This window comes from Diadema setosum, chromosome 15 (genome assembly GCF_964275005.1).
Source record: "Diadema setosum chromosome 15, eeDiaSeto1, whole genome shotgun sequence".
Classification (NCBI taxonomy): Eukaryota; Metazoa; Echinodermata; class Echinoidea; order Diadematoida; family Diadematidae; genus Diadema; species Diadema setosum.
The window spans coordinates 25,640,209-25,666,229 of record NC_092699.1 but is presented as its reverse complement, the minus strand read 5'-3'; the positions used below and the strand labels follow the sequence as shown (position 1 = coordinate 25,666,229).

The following is a 26,021-nucleotide window of genomic DNA, read 5'->3' as shown; positions in this document are numbered from 1 at the left end:
CGACATTTCTAGTTTTTTATATTCTATCGATTTTAATCCCCCATAAGTCAAATTTTCTCCAAGTCAAAGTTATTTCTTCAGTCCAAATAGATTCAACTTATGCAAGGTTGACTGTATTTCTAGCAAAGCACTTATTTCTAACCAAGAAGATATTCAAACCAAGATTCTGCTATTCCTTCAAGGCACAAGAAGCAGAGGAGGCCAGGCGAATAGAAGAAACCAGAAAGCCCACCAAGGTCGTCCCGTCGTCAGACTACATGGACAAATACAAAGGTCTAATAGGGGAGGAGAGTGCCAAGGAGGCAGCAAAGCACCTGACACCAAACAAGCAGTTTGGATTCGGTGAGTTTCTCCCTCCCTTTTTCTCTTTTCTCCCCCCCCCCCCCCCCACCACATCTCTCTCTCTCTCTCTCTCTCTCTCTCTCCTTTCTCTCACCCTCACCCTCCCCCTTGTGGAATTCAGTGAGTTCTCCCTTCTCTTTTTCCTCTTTCTATCTTTCTCTTCTCACTGATATGCTCAATTGCTGTGTCCATCCACACAATCTTGCTCAAAACTTCAGCACATGGCCCATTTACAGGGGAATTTACCCCCAAAACATTCGAGTGAATTTGGTGAATGCAGAAAAATTAGAAGAACATGTTGGTTAAGTTAAGAATTCCATTAAAGTATATTTCTAATGAAAAAATCTCTATTTGAAGCAAATTTCCTTTGTTCATAATCACAGTTTGATTGTGAAGTAAGGAAATTCACTTCTAATTCTCATGGCTTCAGTTTGGATTTCACCAAAAACGTGCCACACATTCCAAGGAACATGTTATTAACAGAAAACTTAGCATTAGAATGTCACTGGCTTTTTTATAAAAAGATATTTTCATTCACAGTATTTTCCTTAATTACGGTGTTGAATTGATTTTAATAATAATAATGATACAGGGTACTTATGATGCGCCAGTTCCACATAGTTAACATGCTCAAGGCGCATAGCTGGGTATTTTATGTAAATGTTCTACTGCAACTACACTCTTGTGGGAAATGAAAATATATGTAATGAACATGGAAAATGAGATTAAAAAAACTGCTTGCAATGGGAGAGTGTTTCTTTTTATTTTATTTTCTTGTTTGTAATGCAGTCCCAAGTGAAAACAAACGCGACAAGCGGTCGGTGGAAGAAACGCTCAACGCAATTCGTGCCAAGAAACAGAGGAGAGCCACACCGGGAGAAGTCGCTGGGGAAGCGGAGACATCAAGCACTAGTACTAGTACAGCAGAAGAGACATAGTGTACTGTGTGTAAGGATAACCTTAGCTGTTAAAAGCAAATCCTTAGAAGGTCAGGATTTGGGCTTTGACGGCATTCACTCATGAAAGATGAAGCTTACTATGTCTAGAACAAAGTCCCACATGTTTTATTCTTTACCCCCTTGGTTCCATGGAAGAAATTATGTCTGCATCTTATGAATCATGAACTATTCACCCAAATATAGAGGCAGTTGTGCAATCATGCTTTAAGACTTTATGTGGAGTATAGCACCTTCAAGAACAATTAATGAAGCACCTGTGGTATTAGGCGATCCTGTAAAGCAAGAAATATTCGCAGCATTAAATTTTGTGAATTGCGACTGGCAGCCAATGTGTTTTACGTGTAGACAAGAACTTGCCTGTGTATTTTCATTTCCCAAATCTTAGCTCTTGCCAAATGAAAATACATGCAAATATTTTTAGTTTTGCATCACACTGTTGTGTCAGGATTTTGAATACTGGTTCCCTTTGATAGGAAGAACACCAGTTTACCCACGTACTGAGCTCCATAATTTGCTCTTCAAAGCATTGGATTTTCACAAATTGTTTGTCCATCCCATGAGTTGAGTGACTAGAGAGGGCAGCTGCAAGACTGTGTATTGCCAGCATAACGAGACACTGCAGAAGGGATCACACATCTCTTAAAAGTTAAAGGTGCATAGTCCCGGTAGTGTAGAGGGCGCTGTTGCTGATACTGCCGATCGCCGTTAGCATTGATACGAAGATTGCCGAAGTTGAACTGCCATCAAGAGTAAAGCGCGTAGGTGTTGCTAAGTAACGTTGCCTTCGTTGTCTTCTCTGCGCATCACGCAGTCTGTAGTACAGGCGCGGTGGAGCACCCCAATTTGCATCTCATTATCGCCCCGTTCTATTTGAATTTCCAGCGGGCATCCACGGCTGCCCGAAACTGTGTGCATGAAAAAGTCAAATCTTTACCTTCTCCTTGTGCCGCTTTGCGTGCCACTAGTAAACTCAAACTTCCCACACTATCTAAGTTTTTAAAAACCTTCCTTTTGATGAAAAAATTATGAAATTTGCTGCACTAGAACTTGAGATATTAAAGCGTTTTGAAAATCACCTCTCGCAAAACATGCTCTGTGTTTTTTTCCGACTGGACTATGGCCGGGCTCCAATGTGTCCGAAATTGGCAACATAAGTTTATCAGGCCTCAATCCATATATGGTGAAAGTTTTCGCTTGGTTCCACCTGTACTTTTTGAGAAATCAACTTGTTTCTACAGGGTTTGGAATAGAAAATTGTAGTCAGCGGAACAATTGAAAATGACGTCATTTCTTTTCCCGTAATATTGGGCATGCGTGGTACGTGAGATTCAGGATTTCGTGCTCATTGTTGGTTTGCATGTGACGCAGTCAATTTTGCTGAGTGTCGCACGGCGGTGACTGCTGAGCTGCTGCCGCGCACGCTGCATGCAGCAAAGCGTTGTGTGTGCTGTGACATGCAACGCTACAGTCACGCGATTATATATACATGGGACCGACCTGTACGCTTTGCGTTCGTGTCATTTTTGACATCACCTTCTGTTTTTTTCCGACACAACCATGGCCGGGAATATTACGGTATGACATTTAAAATGCAAGCAGATAAATAGATTTCGGTGTACCTTGTTCGAATGGCGCTTTGGTTCCGTAATCACACTTCGTGAATTTTAGGATGATTTTCGAGGCATATTTTTGGTAATTTTGCTCACCAGGTTTTTGCTAAAATTTCACATTTTATCATTGTCAAATCCTTTAATATGTTATATGTGCATATTCGAACATGTTTTCAAATTCAAACTAACTCAATTCTAATCCGAAAATAGGTTTCCTTAAATTGTTATTAGCTTGAGAAGTTGTTTACTTTTTCTCAACTATGCGAGTACATGTTGTTTACTTTATGCAAATGAGGCTCGGCTGCCGATGGATTTCTGCGAGATAATTGTGGTGCTCCACCGCGCCTGAGTAATGCCAGGGTGCGTGCATATATGTGCTTCTTATTATGACATCACAAAAGAAGTTTGCTGAAGCTGTCATCCCCTCAGCCGAATCATGAGCCGAACTGTGATCGGACCACTGACTACAGTGGATCAGACTTCTTCGGACTTGGGGAAGTGGGCCACAGCGTAAGCACCAAAGAGCAGTCGATAGCATAGGTCTCTACAGGAAACTTGCGCCGTGCGCCCGCGTACGCATTTGACTAAAACACCTGGACCATGCACCTTTAACCGGTTGAGAACGAATCCCGAGTATACTCGGGCAGGTGTCTATGGGAAATCATGTTGTAGCAAAATCAAACTGTCCTCAACGGGTTAAAAAGTGCCAACCGGGTGATTCTTTTCTTTTCTTTTAATTGCATGCCATTCTTCTTTTATTAATACACATATTCATGCAATGTACCGGTATGTATCAATAAATTGTCAGGTTCAGGCGAAAGAAATTAATTCTGTCAATTTTGTGCAAGCAGGTCTCTCAAGTTTGGGGGAAATGTTTGATTATTGCGAATATCTTTCATCGGTCTTTGGTCATTTTTCACATTGCATTAAATATGTGTTGTTATCATAAGACATGCAACATAGACTTGCACAAGCATTTTTTGCTTTCTACTGTGTTTGGAAAAATGTATGATCGGTGAATTTAGTTGACTGTGTTAATGGTCAAATGGAAATTTACAAAAGTATATGTATCTGTTGAAACCTCTCTATGCATTGATGCAACATTGTCCTTTCTTGACACATTTACACAGTGCAGTTGCTCTTAAAGAAACTCAAGCCCCCATGAATGAAGTTTTTAGTAAAGATACACTTTTTTTTTTAGCAAGTTGCTGGTGTGGTATTTTTCTCCAAATGTGGAATACTGTGATACCAAATAGTGCAATGTGATACTGACTCCTGCTGTGACAGTCAACAAGCATGTAATCTATTTGACCAAAAGATCAGTCTTCGATTTATCGTTAGGGATATGTTCCACGGAGACTATGTCTGGCTTCACGGAATCTTCTCTTATATAGGAGAAACATTAAAGACAAAAAAATGTTATAAAATTCCTACAGACAGACAGATTTTTCTGTGTAGTACATGTAATCTATGACCACTTTTGCATTTAATAATCATTTGATCCCATAGGTTTGAATTTTCTAGTATCTATTGGCATCATGAACGCAAAACGGGTTGCCATTTTTTGTTGTGAATACATCTACATGTACATGTAATATGAACTACAGTGAGCACATTATGAATGTTTGTGTAAGATCTTCAGTCCTTCATCAAACAGTGGAAGTACACTCTTTTGGTTTTGTTTTGTTGATGAAACCTATTCAATCAAACAGTAGGTAATATTGGCTTGTATGCAGTGGCATGGTATGAGTGCCTGTCAAATTTAAAACTTGGGCCCATGATGGATGCACTTGTAGTATCCTTCAAATGGGGTGAAATTCTGTTGGTTACTGAAGTGAATTTTGGTGACATTTGATTTGGTTTCATTATTGAAACCTATTCACTTATGAGTAGTAAGCGACATCCTTTGATGCAGTAGCATGTAATGAGTGAATATCAAATTTGAAACTTGTATATCCATGATGGATACATTTGTAGTATCCTCTGCAGTGAAATTCTGTTGCTTGTCAAAGTGATTCTTGGTGGTGTTTGTAAATACTTTGTACCCCAGCTTATTATGTGCATTAAAAAGTTGTGCAAGCAAAACCTCTCAATATGAATGTTTGGTATTTATAAGTGAGTGTATGTGTGCTAAAGGTTTGAATGGTGTAATCTTTGTTGCTGAAGCGGTAATTAGCTGCTACTACTTCTGCCAGAGTTTCTGCATCTCACATAGTTGCCTTTTCAGAGAGCCCACTAAATCGTGAACAACCTGACCAAAAGGAACGGATGAAATGGTTGTCTGTTTCTCACAGATCCAAAAATAAGTGATATTTTGCTGCTGTTCGCATTAATAGGGCCTATATACACACAGGAGATATTGGTTTGAGGTATAGTCAAACCTGTCTATAGCGGCCACTGAAGGGAGAAGAAAAAAGTGGCCGTTATAGACAGGTGGCCGCTATAGACGGGTAATCCAACTTTGTGTCTATTGCCTACATGTACATGTATGGCCATCGTTGTATACATCTATAAGTACTTGCATGTACATGTATGTGGGTACGTATGCACACGTGTGTTTTATGCATTGAACAATGCTGGTGTTTATGAAATAGTTGTACAGTAGCATGTGTACAGTCGTGAAAAATTTCTGTGCAGCGGTGGCGATCTCTGAACGTTCCCCAGGAATGACTGGCACGGCTACAAAGCCAAAAAAAACAACACACTGAATTATCGGCTCGGCTATGGCTCATCGGGTTTTTGGCCGCTATAAACAGGTTAAAATCTACCACGGGAAACAAAATTTGTGGCCGCTGGCCGCGTTAGATAGATGGCCGCTATACACAGGATCTTTAACAGGGCTTTTCTCTCGGAGGGGATTTTTTATTGGCCGCTATAGTCAGGTGGCCGCTATAGGCAGGTGGCCGCCAAGGCAGGTTTAACTGTATACAGTATAAGCTGTTATTTTCGCGAGAATTTAATTTGTTTGAACTCTGCGAGTCACAGTTGCATTGTGAATTTAACAACACGCAAAAATGTCTCCATGCGCTTTGATAGTAGGGCATTAACGTAAGCGTTGGCGTCGATTCGCGAAAACAATATCTCACGAAGATGTCTATGACCTCGTCATTCGCAAAAATATCTGTACGGGAAAATAGCAGCGTATACAGTATTGTTTTGGTCTTGTGAATCATAGATTGTACTTTAATGAAGGTCAAGGTTGCAAGCTGTGTAATGACACTTGGGTTTTTTAGTAAGACACTTTATCCAAATTTTGTCACTTCATTCATTGCACCTGTGGATCCACTGGTATAATGTTGATTTTGTTTGTGTGTTTTCCAGATAATTCTTTCCTAACTCTAAACATGGTGCAAGAGGGTGCTGTTTTTGTGTCAATTGTGCATTGCACTCTTGGTAATTAATCAACAGCTATCCTCCACTGTGGAGTGTGGGTACCCTGAGTATTACTGTGGGTGGGTGTGGCTTCTTTTTTCTTCTTCGTTTGGTTGAAATGATTTAGAGGAATAGTCGGTAGTTGGCAAGGTTGACTCCAGCAACTTAGTAAACGTAACAGTCAGTGAGCATTGCAGCTGTTGATGTCATGAATATGCATGTTGGTAGACAGTGGGTGTGGCCTGTTCAGCCCAAGTTGGAAGACAAGATGGCTCGAGGCTGAGACCATGCCGTCAGAGGAAGCGAGGGAAGAATAAAGTCTTCATTACTTTAAGTTTGATTAGTGGTGGTGATTTGTTTCGGTGTCAGAATGTGTGACCTGTTGTTGCCCCACCTGGATTTCCCTCATTCCGTAATAATGACGACAGTGATGATGATGATGATGATGATGATGATGATGATGATGATGATGATGATGATGATGATGATGATGATGATGATGATGATGATGATGATGATGATGATGATGAGTCACTCTGGTCAGTCAAAATATGTCAGTTCAGCTGTGTATATCTATCAAGTTTTGCTCCAAGAAATGTACATAACAGGTATCCATGTGAACATACTTGATGTATAAGGCTTACACATACAAAAAATATACAAATACAGTGTAATAACAAGAAAGCACAATACATAATATAGTCAGATGGCATATATATAATATATTTATTTATATCTGTATTGAAATCCTGACAGTCATAGTGATATGCATTGTAAAACACAGTATAGTTCGCCAGTTCAATGAAAACATATCATAACAGCTATGCACAATTGGCTAAATAATCATCAGGTATATTTTCCACTTTTAAAAAATGAGTAAGTCTTGCCATAACTGAGTGGTTTGCTTCAGTTTTTCAACGTTTCCTAGACTTCCCTACCTCCTATTCGCCACATTCCCAACGGAGAACAGATGTCTGATTAATAAAGAACTCGGTCGAAGACGTGTAAATCAATGCTATCGTATTACATGACAGTGTCTAACCATTACTGAATGGCAAAAAGGAAAAAAAAAAACCCACAATCAACTGAAATTAACATATTCTCAGAAAACTTGTCTATCACTCTTCAAAGTTACTGAAAGGAAACAAGACAAAATGAAACACAATGAAAGGACATACTGCATGTCTGTGAGGTTTCTAATGTAATGTTCTTCATCAACATCTGATGTGCCACATTCAATAAATACGCACACATAGTCAGGTTGCAAAGTTCATACGCATTCGGGGAATCCAGCTATGACGAGTCTTTGACCCTGCCGTATTTTTTTTTTTTTCCAATCTACATGGAACCTCATTTTGTCAGCTATCCCATTACATATACAGGGGAAAGCAGAGTTAGTTGTTATTATACAAATAATACACATCAGCGAGGCAATTAGTAAGAATTACCCACACAAGGTACAATGTACCTTTGGAACATTCTAACATGCCCAATGTGATACTCAAGGGTGTTTGAACTGTTTTGGCAGAACCAAGTGGGGGTAATCATCGGTATACTAACGCCCAAACAAATAATGCGTATTATTTGTCTTAGAAAATTATGGAGTGGATACTTCTCATATGATCAGTCCCACTTTAACAGCTCTTGCCCTTCTTCAGTCAGAAGAATTTCACAATGTAGGCATTCAAATTCAGCAGCAGCTATTTTTGTCAGCAAATTAAACGGTGAAATCTCGCCTGGTCACAATCTTGATGTGAAAGTACTCAACGACCAGACATTACATGTGAGGCTAAATAAATACCTGGTCATGTGTGCCCTCTCAACCAATCATTTGATGAGGATCTGCTTCATCATTTCATAACACCTTTGGCATTCAAGATGTACTGTAAAAGTGGATATTTTCGTGTAACTACCGGTAATTCTTCGCGCTCAGCTGGGTAAGAAGAGTTTCACATGTCTGTAATTCCGCAGAATCAAGACATCATCTACTGGTACATATGGGAAGCAAAAATATTTGTGAGCTTTTATTTTTACGCTGGTTTCTGGTTGCGCGAAATGCGCGAATATTTCAACAACGCAAACATTTCCAGTTTTACAGTAAGTATCGATTGTGGTTCTGTGTAGTGGGTTGAACGCAAAAGAAAAAGGTTCAATTTTCAAGACTGGTAGACAATCGCTCTGGAAATGATAACTTATGTCATTCTACATACACAGTATAAAGTTGAAGAAGTACCGGTCGTTACTGAAATGCGTCTTCTCATTATTTGTCCTCGTTATAACGGGATCCCTCTCCCTTCCCCGTGCCAAACTGATGTTTGTTTGTAAGCCTTGCACAATCATCATAATGCTTAAAATGACCACTTAAATATTGAATTGTATTCATAAAGGAGCCCATTTTACAGAACTTTGTGAATTTGTCTTGCAAGAAAGCAGTGGGAATAGATCTTTATCTGGTCGTGAAACAATCACAAAACTGAAGCATTCAAATACCCAAGCAATGGAGAGGAAACACAATGACATAATCTTTGCAGCATTTCTGGTGCAATATAGCTTTAAAAGGAGCACGACCATTAAGTCAGATTTCTGAGTTTGGCAGAACAGACATCATTGAGGCCATTTCATGATCAATACCACATGGAAATTACAACTGATTGCATATTCCATTGAACAGGTCGTAGACTACCAACAAACTGTCATCCAATAACTGAAGATGAAGACTGTAGGCAATTGGTTACACTTGAAACTTGTGGTCTTGGTTATAGGTACACAGTGAACTTATTAATGTTGGTTGTGATGCAGACCACGGTAAAGACACACCATCTCAATCTGTAGCTGGTGTCATACTGTGCAAATGCATTTGCAAATCTTTTATCAGTATCCACTTGTTTCAAGGTTGAACAAAAATTCAAAACTTGCTTTCTTTTTAAATGATGCTGGATTCAAACAAATGTTTATCACAAAGCACAAAAATTCACCATGAGGGCCTAGACAAACTTGACACAAAGGATGAAAGAGATTCTTTTCATTCTGCACACCATTTGCGGGGCTCGACACTTACTTTTTCCTCTGGTGGGCCCAGTTGGGCTACTGAAATATTTCGATACTGGTATGACATTTTGGTGGCACAAAAAAAAAACAAAAAACGTAGTGGCCCAAAATAAAAGGAAATATAAAACTCATTGTCATTTTTAGCTGCCTATCAGCCCAACAACAAATAGCCTTTTTGGAAATTTGGTGGCCCAACATCAACTTTTAGTGCCCTCGGGCCGCCGGGCCACTGCTAATCTCAAGTCCTGCATTTGGCATTTAGACAGGACACTAATCATATTTGCACTTTCAACACGAAATACTACAAGCAGTAACAGTCTAAAAGAGAAGCCATAACATAAAATTCTCCATTGCTTAGTTCACCTGCACACGCTTCTAAGTTTCCAACACACTTACTGCACGGCCTGTGACAAGCAGCTACGCAGTTGAGGCAAATTAGTCAAAAGAAGATAATGTCATGAGAATGATAATAAGCTCTTGTTAACCTAGAGTAGACTCTTCAGTGCGACTTTTATAACAAGGTTGGATACAGCAAGATACCTAATATAACAAAGTGTTTTGTTGTTGTTTTTTGCAGTTCTCATCCCTTTTATAATTATTCTTTTGCTTTTATCCTTGATATAATGAGATACTCAATATAACGAGGATATTCTTGTGGTCCCAAGCAGCTTCTTATTTCCCTGTAACGCTCATCCTGATGGCCCAGCTATAATCGTTGTCCCAGCATTGCCAAGCCGTCACTTTCACTCCTGGGTTTAGAAGGAGATTATGGGTAAAATGTCTTGTCGGAGGATGTAAGTTCTGGCTTTAACTTGCTAAGCTTTTACATCAGCATTCAGTAATCCATCCCAAAACTCGACCAAGTTGTTGAGAAGCAAACCCTCTCGGGTTTAACAGTGTGCCTCAGTCCAAGAGAAAGGCCGTGGTGGCACAATAGAGATTGGGGGATAAGGTAATTTCTATTCACTGACAATTAGTTTCCAGACATCTGCGCAAGTCGACGAAGAAAGCACTCCAACATGTGTACCGATCGGCGAACGAAGCACAATAAGGTTTAAACGTGTGTGACAGACGGCTTTTACGGCAAATCACGTGAGATTCACAACTGAAATAAACTGACGAAACATTCAAAACACAAGTTCTGTAGCATAACCTACGGAAAAGCATACAATGAAAGTCTGCATCTCTTTGAGATCAAATTCTCCTCTCGAACGCCCAAACACAAAGAGCTCCGAAATTAGGAAGGCTAGGCTGTAAGCCGGCTACGGGGAGAAGGGGAACAGCTCCGGTGTTGAAGAAGGTGAAGAAGCATCGCGAAACTCGACCTGGCAGAGGTTCTGAAAAATATCAGTTTTCCCTGAAGAGACAAGGTTGAACTCAGTCCAGCGAGCGAGAGAGTGCGCTATATCGAGAGGGCGCCCATCTGTCCGACGAGTACCACGCCTCCGCTCTCCTCATCGCTGCTGTTGGTTGTGTTGCTATGGTAACTGTCTCCCTGCAGCCGCTGTCGATGCCTCTCCATCTGCCGCTGCTTCTTTTCCTGCTTCTTCAACGATTTTGATTTCCTCCCATTCTGCGGATGATATTTAAAGCAAAACGGCACACAATAATCAGAGCAAGGACTCTAGTGAAGCCATGATGTCCTCATATCTTCCTTAGATTTGTCATTTGAACCATAACAGGGGAAATCTTGCATCTGATGTAAGCATGTCAACTGACTATAATGTCCCGATAAGTTTAATGCAAAAGATATTTCCAACAGCCCTGGGGAGCTTTACATATCGATATGTCATAATGATTTGCTTCTATTAGTAATCTCCGTGTATTTGGATTGAAAGAAAATTCATTTTTTGTTTTGTTTTGTTTTGTTTTGTTTTGTTTTTGTTTTTGTTTTTGCTTTTGTTTGGGGCATTGGTTGTTGTTGTATTGCTTGTTTGTTTGTTTTTGTCATGTTTGTTGTTGTTGTTTTGTGTGGGTTTTTTTTTTTTTTGGGGGGGGGGCAGAAATTGCTACTTGAAATAAGTACACACCTAAGCATTACACATTTTTTCAAACACTGCATATTACAAAATATTCCAAACAGTACACAGAGGTCTGCCACATGAATACCATATCAACATGAGAATTGCTGGTGTATTTTCTTCTGCTAAACATTAACTTACGTTTTGATTCAACAGAATTGAACATGGACAAAATTTATCTTACTCAGCTGATCACGAAAAAATTATTCTTTTACAGTAGACTATAGTGTACATCCTGTAGTGTAGGCTTACAACAGCACATCTTTTGCTTTTTTGCAAACAAAGTGGCAGCATCCAGCAGCTTATGGCTATAAAAGCCAGAGGCTAAAATTCTGGAAACGACTGGGAAATAGGTTTGTCATGCATCACTAGCCAGGGGTGTGAAAGGCTGAAATTCTCGTACATACCTGGACGTGTTTTCCGCCTTTACCACCTTCCGTCCTGTTTGGCTGTGTCTTGCTGTTGCTACTACTACTACTGCTACCATCGGCCTCGTCAGGAAAACCGAATATCCTCGTGCCCGACCCGTTGGAAGACCAGATTCCCGCGGCTCCTTGAGGCGAGCGCTCCCCAGAGTCGACGTCGTTAGATTCTGGATGATGCAGCAGAATGGATACAACAGAGTCACTTTGAAGAGTCTATACAAGACTTGTATTCATTACCTTTTGAGGCCTAGGCAAATCATACAGAGATTTGTTTTTTCTTTCCTTTGCATTGAGTGAAGCAAACATACAATGTATACAGCAAACTATGGGCCAAGTTTGAAACCTGTTCATACAACTGTTTGACTAACTTTCATTACAAATCATGGACTTCACTTTCCACAATAACTTCCTGACAACTGGGATATTGCTCACCACAAAATGCAGAACACATGCACAACTTGATGTTGGCAACAGTCCTTTTGATAAATATCAGGCACAACATATATACTTCTGTGTGGGGAGTAACAAAATAAACAAGAAATCTTTAACACATTATACATTATCCCACCCCCTTGGATTTAACATAACCAAAAAAGCCTGGCATTATTAGCGTAAGCAATGAGCCAAATACTTTTAAGGAAATTAAACAATGAAAGCAAAGAGTCAGTTATATTCTTAGAAATCTTGAGAACAGAAGAATGTCAAAAAAAAAAAGATAGATAGGAAGAATGTTTCACTAAATATGAAAAGGGACAGACGAGTATATTGGACAATGGCTCACCATGGTCCCACTGACTCTCGATGATCTGCAGAAGTACTCCGACGGTCGCGTCAACATCGAAATCACAATCCTCTAGTGTCTCTCGTATCAATTGCACATCCTAACGTTACAAATTTTAATCAGAGCAAAGGGAAAAAAAAGAGAAAGAAAGAGTCAACCAGAATGCCTCCACTTCTATGTTAATCACTATATTTGCCATAAGCACATCACCTTTCATTTACAGTTTGATGAACCCTGTTGTTCTTGACTACTGACCAAGGATTGACCTCTAACCCCTTCTGAACAAAGGAAATATTCTCCAATTTATTTATTTCCTCTTCACAATAACATTACATCTAGTGAACTTTATGGCATTAAGCTCAATTTTCACGTTTGTTGATTGAACCAACAATTCAGGCAACCAACTGTCTGTTCTTAACAGAAGATATCACCACTGGGCAATCCTAGCTGATGCTATGACTGGAAAACATTATAAACTAAAGCTGTTCGTAAAGTTACAAAGGACTTACGAACGACTGGTGATCAGTTCTTGTGCTGAATTATTGAAATTCTGATAAGTATAGCACATAAGAACTGATCACCAGTCGTTCATAAGTCCTTCGTAACTTTACAAACAGCTTTATGAAACGCCCCCCTGGTAAAGAACAGTGATTCTTTTTTACCTTGACCTCAACAGCACAAATTATACAGAGGTCATGACCCAATCATTGACATTTTGCATCTAGTCTCACCTGACAGCCTGTTTCATCCATAATATTCAACTCTATATCTGACAAGACATCTTCTGCACCATTGGCGTACTGTGAACTCATTGCATCACTGGACTTGGTCTTGGAGTTGTTGCCAGCTTTTCCTTTGATACTGGACCATGACGTCTACAAAATTAAAAAACAAACAAACATAATAACAAGCATTTTTTAAATGACACTTTATCAAGTACATGTGTGCAGAACAGCCAACATCTTTGTTATCAATACATACTGCATACCGGTATTTTTACATCAGCGGGCGATTCCAAAAATTCTTTTCAGGCTGTCGCATCTTCAGGCTATTTGCTTTAAAGGAGACCTCCGGATAATTTTCAGATTTTTTCATTTGAACAACTATAAATTAGTTATACAGAGGACAGAGTTTCAGAATTTGTGATGATTGGGATGAAAAATGAGAATATTTTCACAATTTAGAATAAATTGCAATGAACAAGGATGATGACATGGCAGAGTCACCATAAGAATGCATGAGTTGGGGCTCAAGGAAGCAGAACAAAAGAAGAAGGCATGCATAGATTATACACAGGTGAACTCGCAAGCAAGCGGCTTTGTAATGGAATTACACTGCTACATTTCTGAAATATGTGAACCTCCTATGTCATCATCCTTGTTCAGTGTAATTTGTTTGAGCTACTCTGTAAATATCCCCCAAAGTTACTTTTGTTTTTAAGTGAGGTTGCTTTAGAAGCAACTTATCCCGTGTACTTCGTAAATTATGTGAATATGGATGTGATTTTATTGATATTAATTCTGATAAATAACCAGGTGCTTGACCATGCAGTACTTTATAAATAAGTAACAAAATCTTTAATGCAATTCTCTGCCTTACTGGCAACCAATGTCACTTCATCAAAACGGGTGTAATATGTGAAAATTTTGACGAACTGGACACAAGTCTCACACATGCATTCTGAACACGCTGGAGCTTGGTTATTTGTGAATCTGGCAAGCCAAACAATAGCCGATTACAATAATCAAGCCTACTGCTAATGAATGTGTGAACGAGAGTTTCAGCGTCCTTGCTCAAATATCTACGAATGTGATGCAAGATATGCAACATATAAAAAGCAGACTTGCATATGGTCGATATATGCTTCTCCATGTTTAAAGGGATCATACAGTTTTGGTTGAGACCTAATTTTATGTTTCTAACATGTTTTTGTGAAATAATGAGAAACCGCTTATGAAATATGAAAGAGCATGTAATTCTATGAGGAATTGAACGTTTATTTGATGAAAATTGGTTTTGAAATGGCTGAGATATCAAAAAAAGAGCGAATCTAATAAAGTGTGGGACCCACACTTTATTACAATCGCTTTGTTTTACTTTGTTTTTGGATGTTTCAGTCATTCCAAACTCGATTTTCATCAAATAAACTTTGAATTCCTCTTAAAATGGTATGATCTGTACTATATCATAAGTGTTTTCTTGCAAAACGTTAAAAGCCCAATTCTCATCTCCACCAATACTGTACCATCCCTTTAAATGATGATAGCCTTCTGCATTCATATCCCATAATACATTGTACCATAATCCAGTCAGATCATTGATTGTTTAATTACCCTGAATGGCTCCAAAATCAATGTGTTTTATTGTATTTTATTTGCTTTGTTAGCAGTCCATTGCACACATGAATTTAAGTTATGTCGAGTTATGTGCAGAGAGTATGCCTTATTGTTTTCAAAATAAATGACAGTATTTCATTTGTAATACATGTTCAATGCAGAAAATCCTGAATAAGTTGAATAGAATTAACCCGTTGAGGATGAGTCCCGAGTATACTCGGTCAAGGGTCTATGAGAAATGCATGTTGTAGCAAAATAAACCCATCTTCAGCAGGTAAAAAATAAAATATTGCACGTTCAACAGTGACAGTGTACAGTGGGGTACGTATTTAGCGGCAAGTCACATGATGAGCAGTCGACCAATCAGATAGCAGGAATCTCTTCAGGCATTGTACAACATGGGACAGAGACCGGCGCTCACCTCGCTAGACCTGAAATTTGTGGCCTTCTCCGAGCTATCCCCACGTCTGCGCACGCTAGAGTAGTGGTCCCCGTTGTGGTAAGATATATGCAGCTCTCGACTGGTTGGGCTGTCATCACCAACAATCTGTGAGGCAACGCAGATTCATCAAGTCCAGCATTCATACTGAGTCTTCTTGTGTACACGTGTGTTTGTGTTTGTACTCACTGTCAGTTATTTAGACATCATTTGTAAAACTCAACTCTCATAATAACATTGACAATGACACTTACAGAGTAATTAACATCTAAGAAAGGTACACAAGTTGTTGTGATCTGCAAGTCATGGGGGCGCTACAGCATACTCTTAAACCTTCATCTGTTTAGATTAAACTTAAGTATAACATTCTGTGCACTCAGCATTTATTCATATTAAACTGACTTGGACTCTAACCTCCCAAAATCTGATTACATGGCAGACTGAGCCCCATTACTACCCTATTAAATACAGTCAAACTTGCCTTATCGGCCACCTGTCTATAGCGGCCACCTGTCTATAGCGACCACCTGTCTATAGCGGCCACTGAAAAATCCCCCCGAGAGGACAGCCCTGTTAAAGACCCTGTGTGTAGCGGCCACCTGTCTAACACGGCCAGCGGCCACAAATTTTGTTTCCTGCGGTAGATTTTAACCTGTCTATAGCGGCCAAAAACCAAACGGAGCCGTAGCCAAGCCAATAATTCAGCATGTTTTTCTGCTTTGTAGCCGTGCGAGCAACGTTCAGTGATGGCCACCGCTGCATTCATCCCTCATTCAGTCATAATAATGCACCAGTGTAAAGCTTTCTTCAAAACAAACAATTTCATATACACCGGCATGGTTAAATGCATGAAACACGGTGTGTGCATACGTACACACATACATGTACATGTAAGGATACAACGATGATACATGTACATGTAATCAATGCACACAAAGTTGGAGTACCTGTCTATAGCGGCCACCTGTCTGTAAGGGCCACTTTTTCCGTTTCCCTTGGGTGGCCGCTATAGACAGGTTTGACTGTACATCACTTCTAAAGTAGAAATGCACTCAGAGAGGACAGACCTCCACCTAGCAGCTCATTTCTACCCATATATACATATGCTAGGAAGTCCTATTTGCCAATGACAAAGAATCGTTTCTAGAGTATCTATTCTATTGATGCTTTTCAAAAGAATCTCAAGACCTACCTTTTCAATTAAATTGACAATTGTTTAACTGTATGTATATATGTACGTGTAATGTTTGTTGTTCTTATATCTTCTGTGATAATCTGCTGTAATATGCTGCATAATGTACTCTGTTCTACAGCGCCATGAGTACCTTTTTAGGTAGAATGAGCGCTTATAAGAGCCTCTCTATTATTATTATTATTATTATTATTATTATTATTATTATTATTATTACCATTATTATTATTATTATTATTATTATTATTATTATTATTACCATTATTATTATTATTACTATTATTATTATTATCATTATTATTATTACTATTATTATTATCATTGTTATCATTATTATTTTCATCATCATCATCATCATCACCATTATCATTATCATTATCATCATCATTATTATCATTATTATTATTATTATACTTTAGCTTCTTGCTATGCCTCGAGAGTGTCTGTGCTTCATCATTTTATAAAACAAATAATGTACATCATTCTGTTCGGGGACTACGAGCATAATCACTCACACTCCAGCACCTTCGAAACAGTCCAAACACCCTAGACTATCACCTTGGGCGTGTTAGACTGCTCCAAAGGCACCTTGTGTGGGCAATTCTCACTAATGACCTCACTAATGTGTATTATTTGTATATTCTTTTATTAAACATTACACTACCATCTGCTTGCCATTATTTGTGTAAGTCTTCCACTCTTAAAATACATGCAAGGAACTGTTCCTCTTCGAAAATATACACTATGTTTCAGTGTAGTCACATACAAATAAACACAGATACTTCTGCTGTGTTGGCTGCCTGTTATTTAATCTGTTACTGCACAACTGTAGGTACTGTTCTGTTAAGTTTTGTTTTGCAGGAAGTGGTGAGGAAACTTACCTTCCAGACAGGAAGATTTAGTTGATGAATTATGACATTGACGCCATGATTACGGGCGAATGCCACGATGCTATCATTTCCGGCGTACGTCCCTGGCTTGCTCAGGTTGGACACTGAAAAGGGGAAGTAACAAGGCACATGGTATCAACACCATCAAAAGGACAGAGGGTTATATAGTAGAAACATGAAGGTTGCTGCCAAGACACATCTGAAGATTAAAGACAAGTACACGACAACTTTCTTGAGTCAATCAGAGATGGTTCATGTATTGATTAAAGGCACATGGACCCGATGGGTGTGGGGGCGCTGTTGGATGATACTGCCGATCACTGTTAGCATTGATACGAAGATTGCCGAAGTTGAGCTGTCATCACGAGTAAAGCGCGTAGGTGTTGCTAGGTAATGTTGCCTTCGTTGTCTTCTCTGCGCATCACGCAGTCTGTAGTGATGCCAGGGTGCGTGCTTATGTGCTTCTTAGTATGATGTCACAAAAGTTTGCTAAAGCTGTCATCCCCCTCAGCCGAATCATGAGCCGAACTGTGATTGGACCACTGACTACAGTGGATCGGACTTCTTCGGACTCGTGGAAATGGGCCACAGCGTAAGCGCTAAAGAGGAGTCGATGGCATAGGTCTCTATAGGAAACTTGGGCCATGCGCCCTCGTACGCATTCGACTAAACCGGCGGATCCATGTGCCTTTAACTTCATCACATCGTGACATGTCTGTCACAGACATCAGAGGTCACGACCTTCCAATCTGAGCAATTTGTTCGTAGTTTGAAGAAAGCATGAGTTATTGAGCTGGCTGTTTGTTGCTTTACTGTAAGGGATCTCAGAGAGATTATCTGTCTTCTCACAAAACCGAAGATAGATTATCTGTAAATACAGATCTAGTATTAAGATAGTATTATACATAAGTGCTATGTGTGATGTATACGGTATGAGTATAATGCATGTTGTTGGTGCTTTTCTTTTCTTTTCTTTCTTTCTTGTTATCTTATACGTCAGTGGAAGGCAAATTTCTGTATTCATTTTTCAACAGACAATAAAGTTCCTTGTATCCTTGTTGTATCCTTGTATGATAGATTGACAGATTGATAAACAGATGGCTATACAGAAAGATAGACAGCTAGATACAGTAGATATATAGATTGTAGATACAGATACATAGATAGATAGATAGATGGATAGACAGATAGATAGAAGGATAGATAGATAGATAGATGGATAGATAGATAGATAGATGGATAGACAGATAGATAGATAGACGGATAGATGGACAGATAGATAGATAGATAGATAGATGGATAGACAGATAGATAGATAGATGGATAGACAGATAGATAGAAAGATAGATATATAGATAGATAGATGGATAGATAGACAGACAGATAGATAGAAAGATAGATATATAGATAGATAGATGGATAGATAGATAGATAGATAGATGGATAGACAGATAGATAGATGGATGGATAGATGGATAGACAGATAGATAGATAGATAGACAGATAGATAGATAAATAAATATATAGATAGATAGATGGATAGATAGATGGATAGACAGATAGATAGATAGATGGATAGACAGATAGATAGAAAGATAAATAGATAGATAGATAGACAGATAGATGGATAGACAGATAGATAGATAGATGGATAGATGGATACACAGATAGATAGATAGATAGATAGATGGATAGACAGATAGATAGATAGATAGATAGATAGATAGATAGATAAATAGATAAATACAAATGGATAGGACAAAGATAGGTGAATCAATAAATATGATATACAGGTAAACTGGTACTCACTATACATGTGGATACATGGTACTGTAAAAGTGGTTTCTTTCGCTGTGGTTTTATTTTCGCGCTTTTTGCGCTTTGAAGTTGAAACGCGACTTTAAAATCACGCGAAAATGTTTTGAAAAGTCGCGCAAAATTAACCATGCAAGGAAATGTTTTGAACTCGCCACTTCTTACAACGCTATTGCGCACATGCACACACGAAGATTCCGCGCATAGAGTGTATTGATGGTCAACACACACACAGCGATACTGCGCAATGTAGGTACAAGCATGTTATAAAGTACTCGAGAGACGGGATATCAGGTAAGCCTGCATTGAATTTTGATTTCTATTTGATAAATAAAAGAATAATTGGATTATAGTTCGGGTTTTCATGTGCAAAATACAACAGTTTTTGCCGACTGTGAATTCACAGATTTTGCCGACCCCGAATTTAAACACACGCGAAAAAGTCGGCACCGATGGAAACCGCGAAAGTATCTGTACGCGAAAGAAACCATTTTTACAGTACTCACTATACATGAGGATACATGAACAGATAACGACCTAGTACCAACTGAACCACAACAGAAAAATATTGTACTTGTAAGCAAAGTACATAACAAAGTGGAGGTTCCAGAATTCCTTTGATGTACACAACATTGCACAGAACTGAAAGGATTTGTTTACAGAGAGCATGCAAGCTTTTCTCCAGCAATCTATTCAACCATATCATTGTTTACAAAATACCACAGTCAGTAGGATAAATTGCTGACTCTGAAAAAAGCTTGTTTCACAGTGAGATACTCACGGTGTCTGTCGAATGGTGTGTCGTCCTCCATGAAAGGCTCAAAGTCATTCTTGTGGTCTTTCATGTACTGGACGACCTCCAGTCGGTGTGCCATGTGATTCCGTCCATGGCCCTCCAGCTGGTCCCCTAGGGCTCGAAAGAGACAATTTCTGCACAGCAAGGATTCACAAAAAATAACAAGGAAAGAAAGAAAAAGCAAAGAAGTACTCCATTACACAGAATGTTCACGGTACAACACTATTAAGAGGACAATCTTAAATCCATAGGGAACATAGCTGTAATGAAACTTTTACCATGAGATTTGTGAATTTACACTTACACATTTCACCATAAACAAATCAGAAATTAACACAGTGATACAATAGTTGTCATCCTGGCATAAGAAAAAAGAGAGAAAAAACGTTGCAAGTGGCTATATTGAAAAATCAATGCAAACATGGCAACAGGGACAGGTTTGTCTGGTGTTTCTGTTATCATCTTTTCCAGCATATGACTATATTGAAGTCTCAAGACCAGTGATTTTCTTATGTTGTATCGAAATTTCATTTTAACCAAGGAGGTACATGTACCTCGTTGTTTTTAACTGAACAGTATTGTGTATAAACATATATGCTGTACATCTGTAGATGATAATTTCAGGAGGTGAATCTTTATTTTTGTTGTAATAAGAACATCATTAAAATCCATATTCGTTTATAACGAGAGTGCACTGTATTTTCAGACAATGTACGTTGTTATCTTTTCTTCTCCCCCCCCCCCACAAGTAACATCTGTAATGTGTTGAGAGTTTTAAGGCTTCAAGCCCTCTGAAATCAATCCCCGTAACACAACAGCAAAAACTTGAAGCACGCCCTTGTACATATTCATTGAAAATCTTACATGTGTACATTGTATGCTACATGAGGTCTCGACGTGCAAATTTCATGGTAATGTTTGTCAGGATAACAACAAAGGGTTGCTACGCATGAGGTACAATGTATGTAAGTGTGAACATATGAGTGAAATTTTTGTCACAAAACATGGATGGATTTTACATCCATTCCCCAACGTCATTTGTTAGCTTGTTAGCTTGTTCATTTGTTTGTAATTTTTTTATTGTGTTGTTGTTATTTTGGTTTTTTTTTTTTTTTTTTTTTTTGGGGGGGGGTCCTGCTTGTTATTTATTGCTTGTTTATTTGTTTATTTTTATTGTCACTTTGTTTATTTGTTTGTGATGCTACTCACCCATCACCAGGAATGTCCCTGAGTTGGAGACCAATGGCCTGCAGCTGCGTGGTGAAGCTGAGGAAGTTCTGGTCGCCCGCCAGGTACGACTCGTCCTTCCTCATCTTCCTGTAGGCACTCCTCACTGCCCTCTCGTCCCGCTTCCTCTCCAGCGCGTCCCGGCGCTGGCTCTTGGTGGGCTTGTTCTGGCCCTGTCCCTGGCCCTGGACCTGCCCCTGCCCCTGTCCTTGGCCCTGGCTGTTGTGGGCCTGGGCCTGGGCCTGGGCCTGGCCTTTGGCCTGGCGCTGACGCTGCTGGTTCTGGGCGGAGCGTGCCATGGCTGACAGAGGTCAGACTGTGAGATGGACATAGCAAAACAAAATACATGTAATACAACCATTAATCTGTGAACTTTTCCCGTTATTGACAAAGCTTTTCTTTAAATAGCACACCTCATCAGGAACTTGATTCATCCAGCCCTGTGCAATGAGAGTATATGCCAACTAGATTAGACCCCCTAGGTCATCTTGCTTTATATCTGTACTAAGTTACTTAATTTACACTAGGGTCACTCTCTCGTTGCAATACTAGTAGCCCGGCCAGACGCCGTGCCCTGTCACGGCTTCTGTACAGCGAAAGGGCTGTGTATAAATAGCAGTGGCGGATCCAGGCAGGGGTGCACTGGGAGCGCCCACCCCCCCCCCCTTTTATTTTTTGTTAAAACAAAAGAAATAAAAAGAAAAAAAATGGGGGTAAGGTGCGTGCACACCCCACACCCCTTTAATTTTGTAAATTCCTGGATCCACCCCTGAATAGTCTAGTTATCATTGCAATAAAAATGATAAATCCACTGTATGGTAGATGTCTAACACATTGTCACTGTACATTGAAACCGACATCCCTCTATTACAGCATTGCGCGTAAAGAACGAAAATGCATGCTTGAGCCTATGTGCAGTAGTTTTCTATTCTTCACTGGGGATTTGAAGTTATCCTAATATTATCGAAAAACCTGATGATCGAAAAACAAGAGCAACAGCAAAACAGTGATATCACACATTATAAATAGATAACTCTACATGCTGAAAAAGCATTACAGAGTATGCTCACGTCACACGTATTGACAATAGAGGGTAGAGGTGTCAGTTTCAAGGTACATGTAGGGTCTGCACTAGCAGCACAATTGAATGGGTGCAGGAAAATAACAGATTAACACCCCATACATTTGAAGCATGAAGCAGTTACCTTAGAGCGTGTACCTCAAATCGCATTTTCAATACACGCTTGTATTTTCTTTGCATTTGGTTGAGTATAAGAATTTCAGGCAAACAGTGAGATATCATAAGTTTCTATTCATAGAAAAATGTTAGGGTGTTGATGTATAGAACACCCAACCATAAATATAGTGAATACAGGTATGGTATTACCGGACAGCATGGTAATTCTGGACACGCAAATTTCTGCGTATAAATGACATTCAATATGCGCGGGACTTTGTAGACTGGCCTCACAGAGCGCTGTATGGGCCAAAATCGCAAAAAAAAATGTAAGTTCACAAAAATGTAGAAATGCTCAGAAATTCACATTTCACCTCAGATTGAGAAGATGTAGATTTGCCACAACATTCGATCACATGAATTTTTCGAAATGTTCATGTTAGACCTTTTAAGTTTTACTGTACAATACGAAATTTGAGCCTCGTTTTCTCTTTGTTGCCCACTCGGTAAGAATGTGTACGGTGAATCGTGGGTATGAATTGTGATTCTGGTGCAAGGACAAGATATGAAAGACGTCGATTATTCCATTACGAAAAATGGTGTCAGGAATTTATAATGCGATTTTACACCGCCCTACAAGTCAACATTTTGGTTAAGTAAATCTATAGGTCTAGGTATAGTGAGGAGCCCGCACCTCATCAGGGGGCCTAATACCGTCACCCTGCGTAAAATTGAAACAAGCGCACTGAACAAAAATGTACGCCTAGGACTATGTCCAGCACGCTTGAAACTTTGCATCGATTGTCCAATTTTCCTCAAACTTTCAAACAAAAATGTACGCCCAGGACTATGTCCAGCACGCTTGAAACTTTGCATCGATTGTCCAATTTTCCTCAAACTTTCACTGATGTGTTCCACTAATATTGCTGCATTCTCTCAATCCTTATGTTTATGAAGGTGAACTTGTCCTTTAGGTTTGGGATCATAAAATGAATGGGAAAGTGCATTTTCAGCAGTTTTTCTACAACCCTTTTTTTGTAGAGTAGTGAGATCAGGTATGTCTTTTAGAGGGCCCCTTTTCATTTCTTGATAACCCTTTGCACACTCTTCACTTTCAAGTCTGATAACTTTTCTTGAAGGGAAAATGCTACTGCTTTGAAAGTTGGCATTAAAGGACAAGTTCACCTTCATTAACATAAGGATTGAGAGAATGTAGCAATATTAGTAGAACACATCATTGAAAGTTTGAGGAAAATCAGACAATCCATTCAAAAGTTATGAATTTTTGAAGTTTTTGTGCAGTCACCGCTGGATGAGAAGACTACTGCAGTGTATGATGTCACATGCGTACAATAATATAAGGAAAATATAAAGAGAATGTCACAAATTTTCATCTTTTGAAAAAAGTACACATTCCCTTGGCTCGTTACTGACATATGTTATGGGTAATATTATTCCCCCTGCTTTTAGAAAGAGGCAAGTCAAGTGCTCTTTTATTATGCGAAAAAAGTGAAAATATGTTGAATTTTCTTTACATTTTCTTTATACTGTTGTACGCATTTGACATCACAAGCTGTAGTAGTCTCCTCATCCAGCAGTTCCAACACAAAAATTTTTAAAATTCATAACCTTTGCATCGATTGTCTAATTTTCCTCAAACTTTCACTGATGTGTTCTACTAATATTGCTGCATTCTCTCAATCCTTAAGTTTATGAAGGTGAACTTGTCCTTTAATCATTGACTGAATGTGTTACTGTATAAGCAGTTATTTTCGCGAGGGTTTAATTTTCGAGAATTTCGCGATTCTCAGTTGGATCGCGAATTTAGCAACACGCGAAAATGTCTCCATGCGCTAGGGTAATAGCGCATTTATGTTAGTGTCGGCGTCAGTTCGCGAAAACAACATCTCACGAAAATGTCTATGACCTCCTCATTCGCGAAAATAACAGCGTATACAGTAATAGAGCATGCTCAATTTCAGCTTAATCGTTAATCTGATAATCCCTTCATTGTTGTTGCTCCAGTGGTTGACATCCAGTGTTTTGTCCCATTCATTGCACAGCTAGCACAGTTTGGTTAAGATTAAACACTTGAATAGACAGATAGACCCTGTACAACAGAGCCTCTTTTTCTCACCAGTTCACACTATTCCAGAGTGTGTGCTTTCGATACTTTCCCAAGTTCAGATAGGTTAGGAGAGTTCATTTCAATTGAGCTATAAATTAACATCATTTTAAAGCTTAGAGTCTGCTTTTTCAGAATCTGCCCTTAACTAAAAATCCATGTCTGGCGACTTTTTGTTGGTTTTGTGATGCACGGTCACATATTTATTTGAACCGAAGTTGAAGTTATTTTCCAAAAATCATGAAAATGAGAGTGAATGATTTTCATTTTGCATAATTTTGCAGAATTCGTAATTTCTAGGACTTTGTGAATAACTGTTGTTATTTTTGGCCAGGAAAAAAAAAAGCGTCCGGTGATACGATCCACTCTCTCTCTCTCCTACCACTCTTCTATTTAAACCTAGCTAGGCTAGTTTTTTTAGAGTTCTTTCTAGAACCATCAGGCTGACAAGCAAAGTTGCTAACATGCAATTAACTATATGGGACTACTTGTACTGCTGCCGTTGCCATATCAAGACCAAGATCGCGAAAAGACGCCATGACATAACACCATTTTGCCCCATCAATTCGCCTACGCTCTGAAGAAATCGTTATCAAGAATTCTACTTCTACTTACACGAAACGTTTCAGACTTCGGAGTTAGGATCCTTCTATTTCATTCGAACGAATATCGGAGGCCTTATTTCCTTATCGTCGGCTTCGTTTGTATTTTCACTGGCACTGAATGAGTGTAAGGGAAAACGTACACAAAACTCACTGTGATGACGTCATTGGAACTTCGTTACAACATGACGTACATCAATCACCAGTGTACATTAATCGACCATGCAAAATGTTGCAATACTCAATGGACAATGCCATTGTTCTACTACGATTTGAAAAGAAGCAGGAGAAATAGATAAAGGAAGAGATGAAGGGAAATAAAGGGAAAAAACATAATTTTATTCATTCGTCTGTTTTCTGCCATCGATCAAGTGGCTGCAATATAAGGCCTGCAATGATCTGAAATCAGTCGTCCCTAATCTATGGCATGAGCGTAATTATAATTGAAGCAAGAGATTGTGCCAACAAATTTTGGTTAATATTTTAATTGAATATTTTGAAGAAGAGGCGTAGGGGTTTTCCACTATGCAAAATGCCAAAACGGAACAAATTTCACGCTTCGCTCATCATAATTAACAAACACGCACGTTGAGTTCTGAGATATTTTACAGGCCTACTCATTCGTTTGTGCACCCCTTTCAAGTTGAGGGTTTTCTTAATCATTTTCTTATCATCATTGAACTGACATGCACTATCTGACTGTCACTGTATAGGCCTATATCTTACATAGAAAACCGAACACGTTGAACTTGAATCTAACTATCTCTCTAATATCTGCGTAAAATCAGACAGAAATTTACACGAAAAAGTGAGAGAAACATATGCAGGTATTTTGATCTCCTAATAAGTGTTGCCCAATTAAGA

General features: G+C 39.1%; 2 protein-coding genes across 2 annotated transcripts in view; one reads left to right on the top strand and one right to left on the bottom strand.

Annotated features, from left to right (window-relative positions):
• LOC140238883 (sperm-associated antigen 7-like) overlaps positions 1-2,036 on the top strand; it is a 5,884-nt gene extending 3,848 nt beyond the window's left edge. The window contains exons 4-5 of the mRNA XM_072318779.1: positions 183-342; positions 1,132-2,036. Of these exons, the coding sequence (XP_072174880.1) occupies positions 183-342; positions 1,132-1,280 (309 nt within the window). The 3' untranslated portion in view covers positions 1,281-2,036. The remainder of the gene's footprint in view (positions 1-182; positions 343-1,131) is intronic.
• Positions 2,037-6,985: 4,949 nt separating this feature from the next.
• On the bottom strand, positions 6,986-25,269 carry LOC140238423 (OTU domain-containing protein 3-like). The gene is made up of 9 exons (XM_072318332.1): positions 25,171-25,269; positions 21,236-21,569; positions 20,012-20,160; positions 17,407-17,519; positions 15,316-15,441; positions 13,290-13,433; positions 12,559-12,658; positions 11,760-11,944; positions 6,986-10,904 (listed from the first exon to the last, which is right to left on the bottom strand). The coding sequence occupies exons 2-9, from the start codon at positions 21,550-21,552 to the stop codon at positions 10,734-10,736; spliced, it is 1,305 nt and encodes a 434-aa protein (XP_072174433.1). The 5' UTR covers positions 21,553-21,569; positions 25,171-25,269; the 3' UTR covers positions 6,986-10,733.
• Positions 25,270-26,021: the final 752 nt, after the last annotated feature.

Excerpts from the sequence above, each read along its gene's own strand:
- LOC140238423 (XM_072318332.1), bottom strand. The coding sequence starts at position 21,552 with ATGGCACGCTCCGCCCAGAACCAGCAGCGTCAGCGCCAGGCCAAAGGC. Across the intron at positions 15,442-17,406 it reads TAAATCTTCCTGTCTGGAAG|ATTGTTGGTGATGACAGCCC; the intron begins GTAAGTTTCCTC and ends GTTGCCTCACAG. Across the intron at positions 11,945-12,558 it reads CGAGAGTCAGTGGGACCATG|AATCTAACGACGTCGACTCT; the intron begins GTGAGCCATTGT and ends TGCATCATCCAG.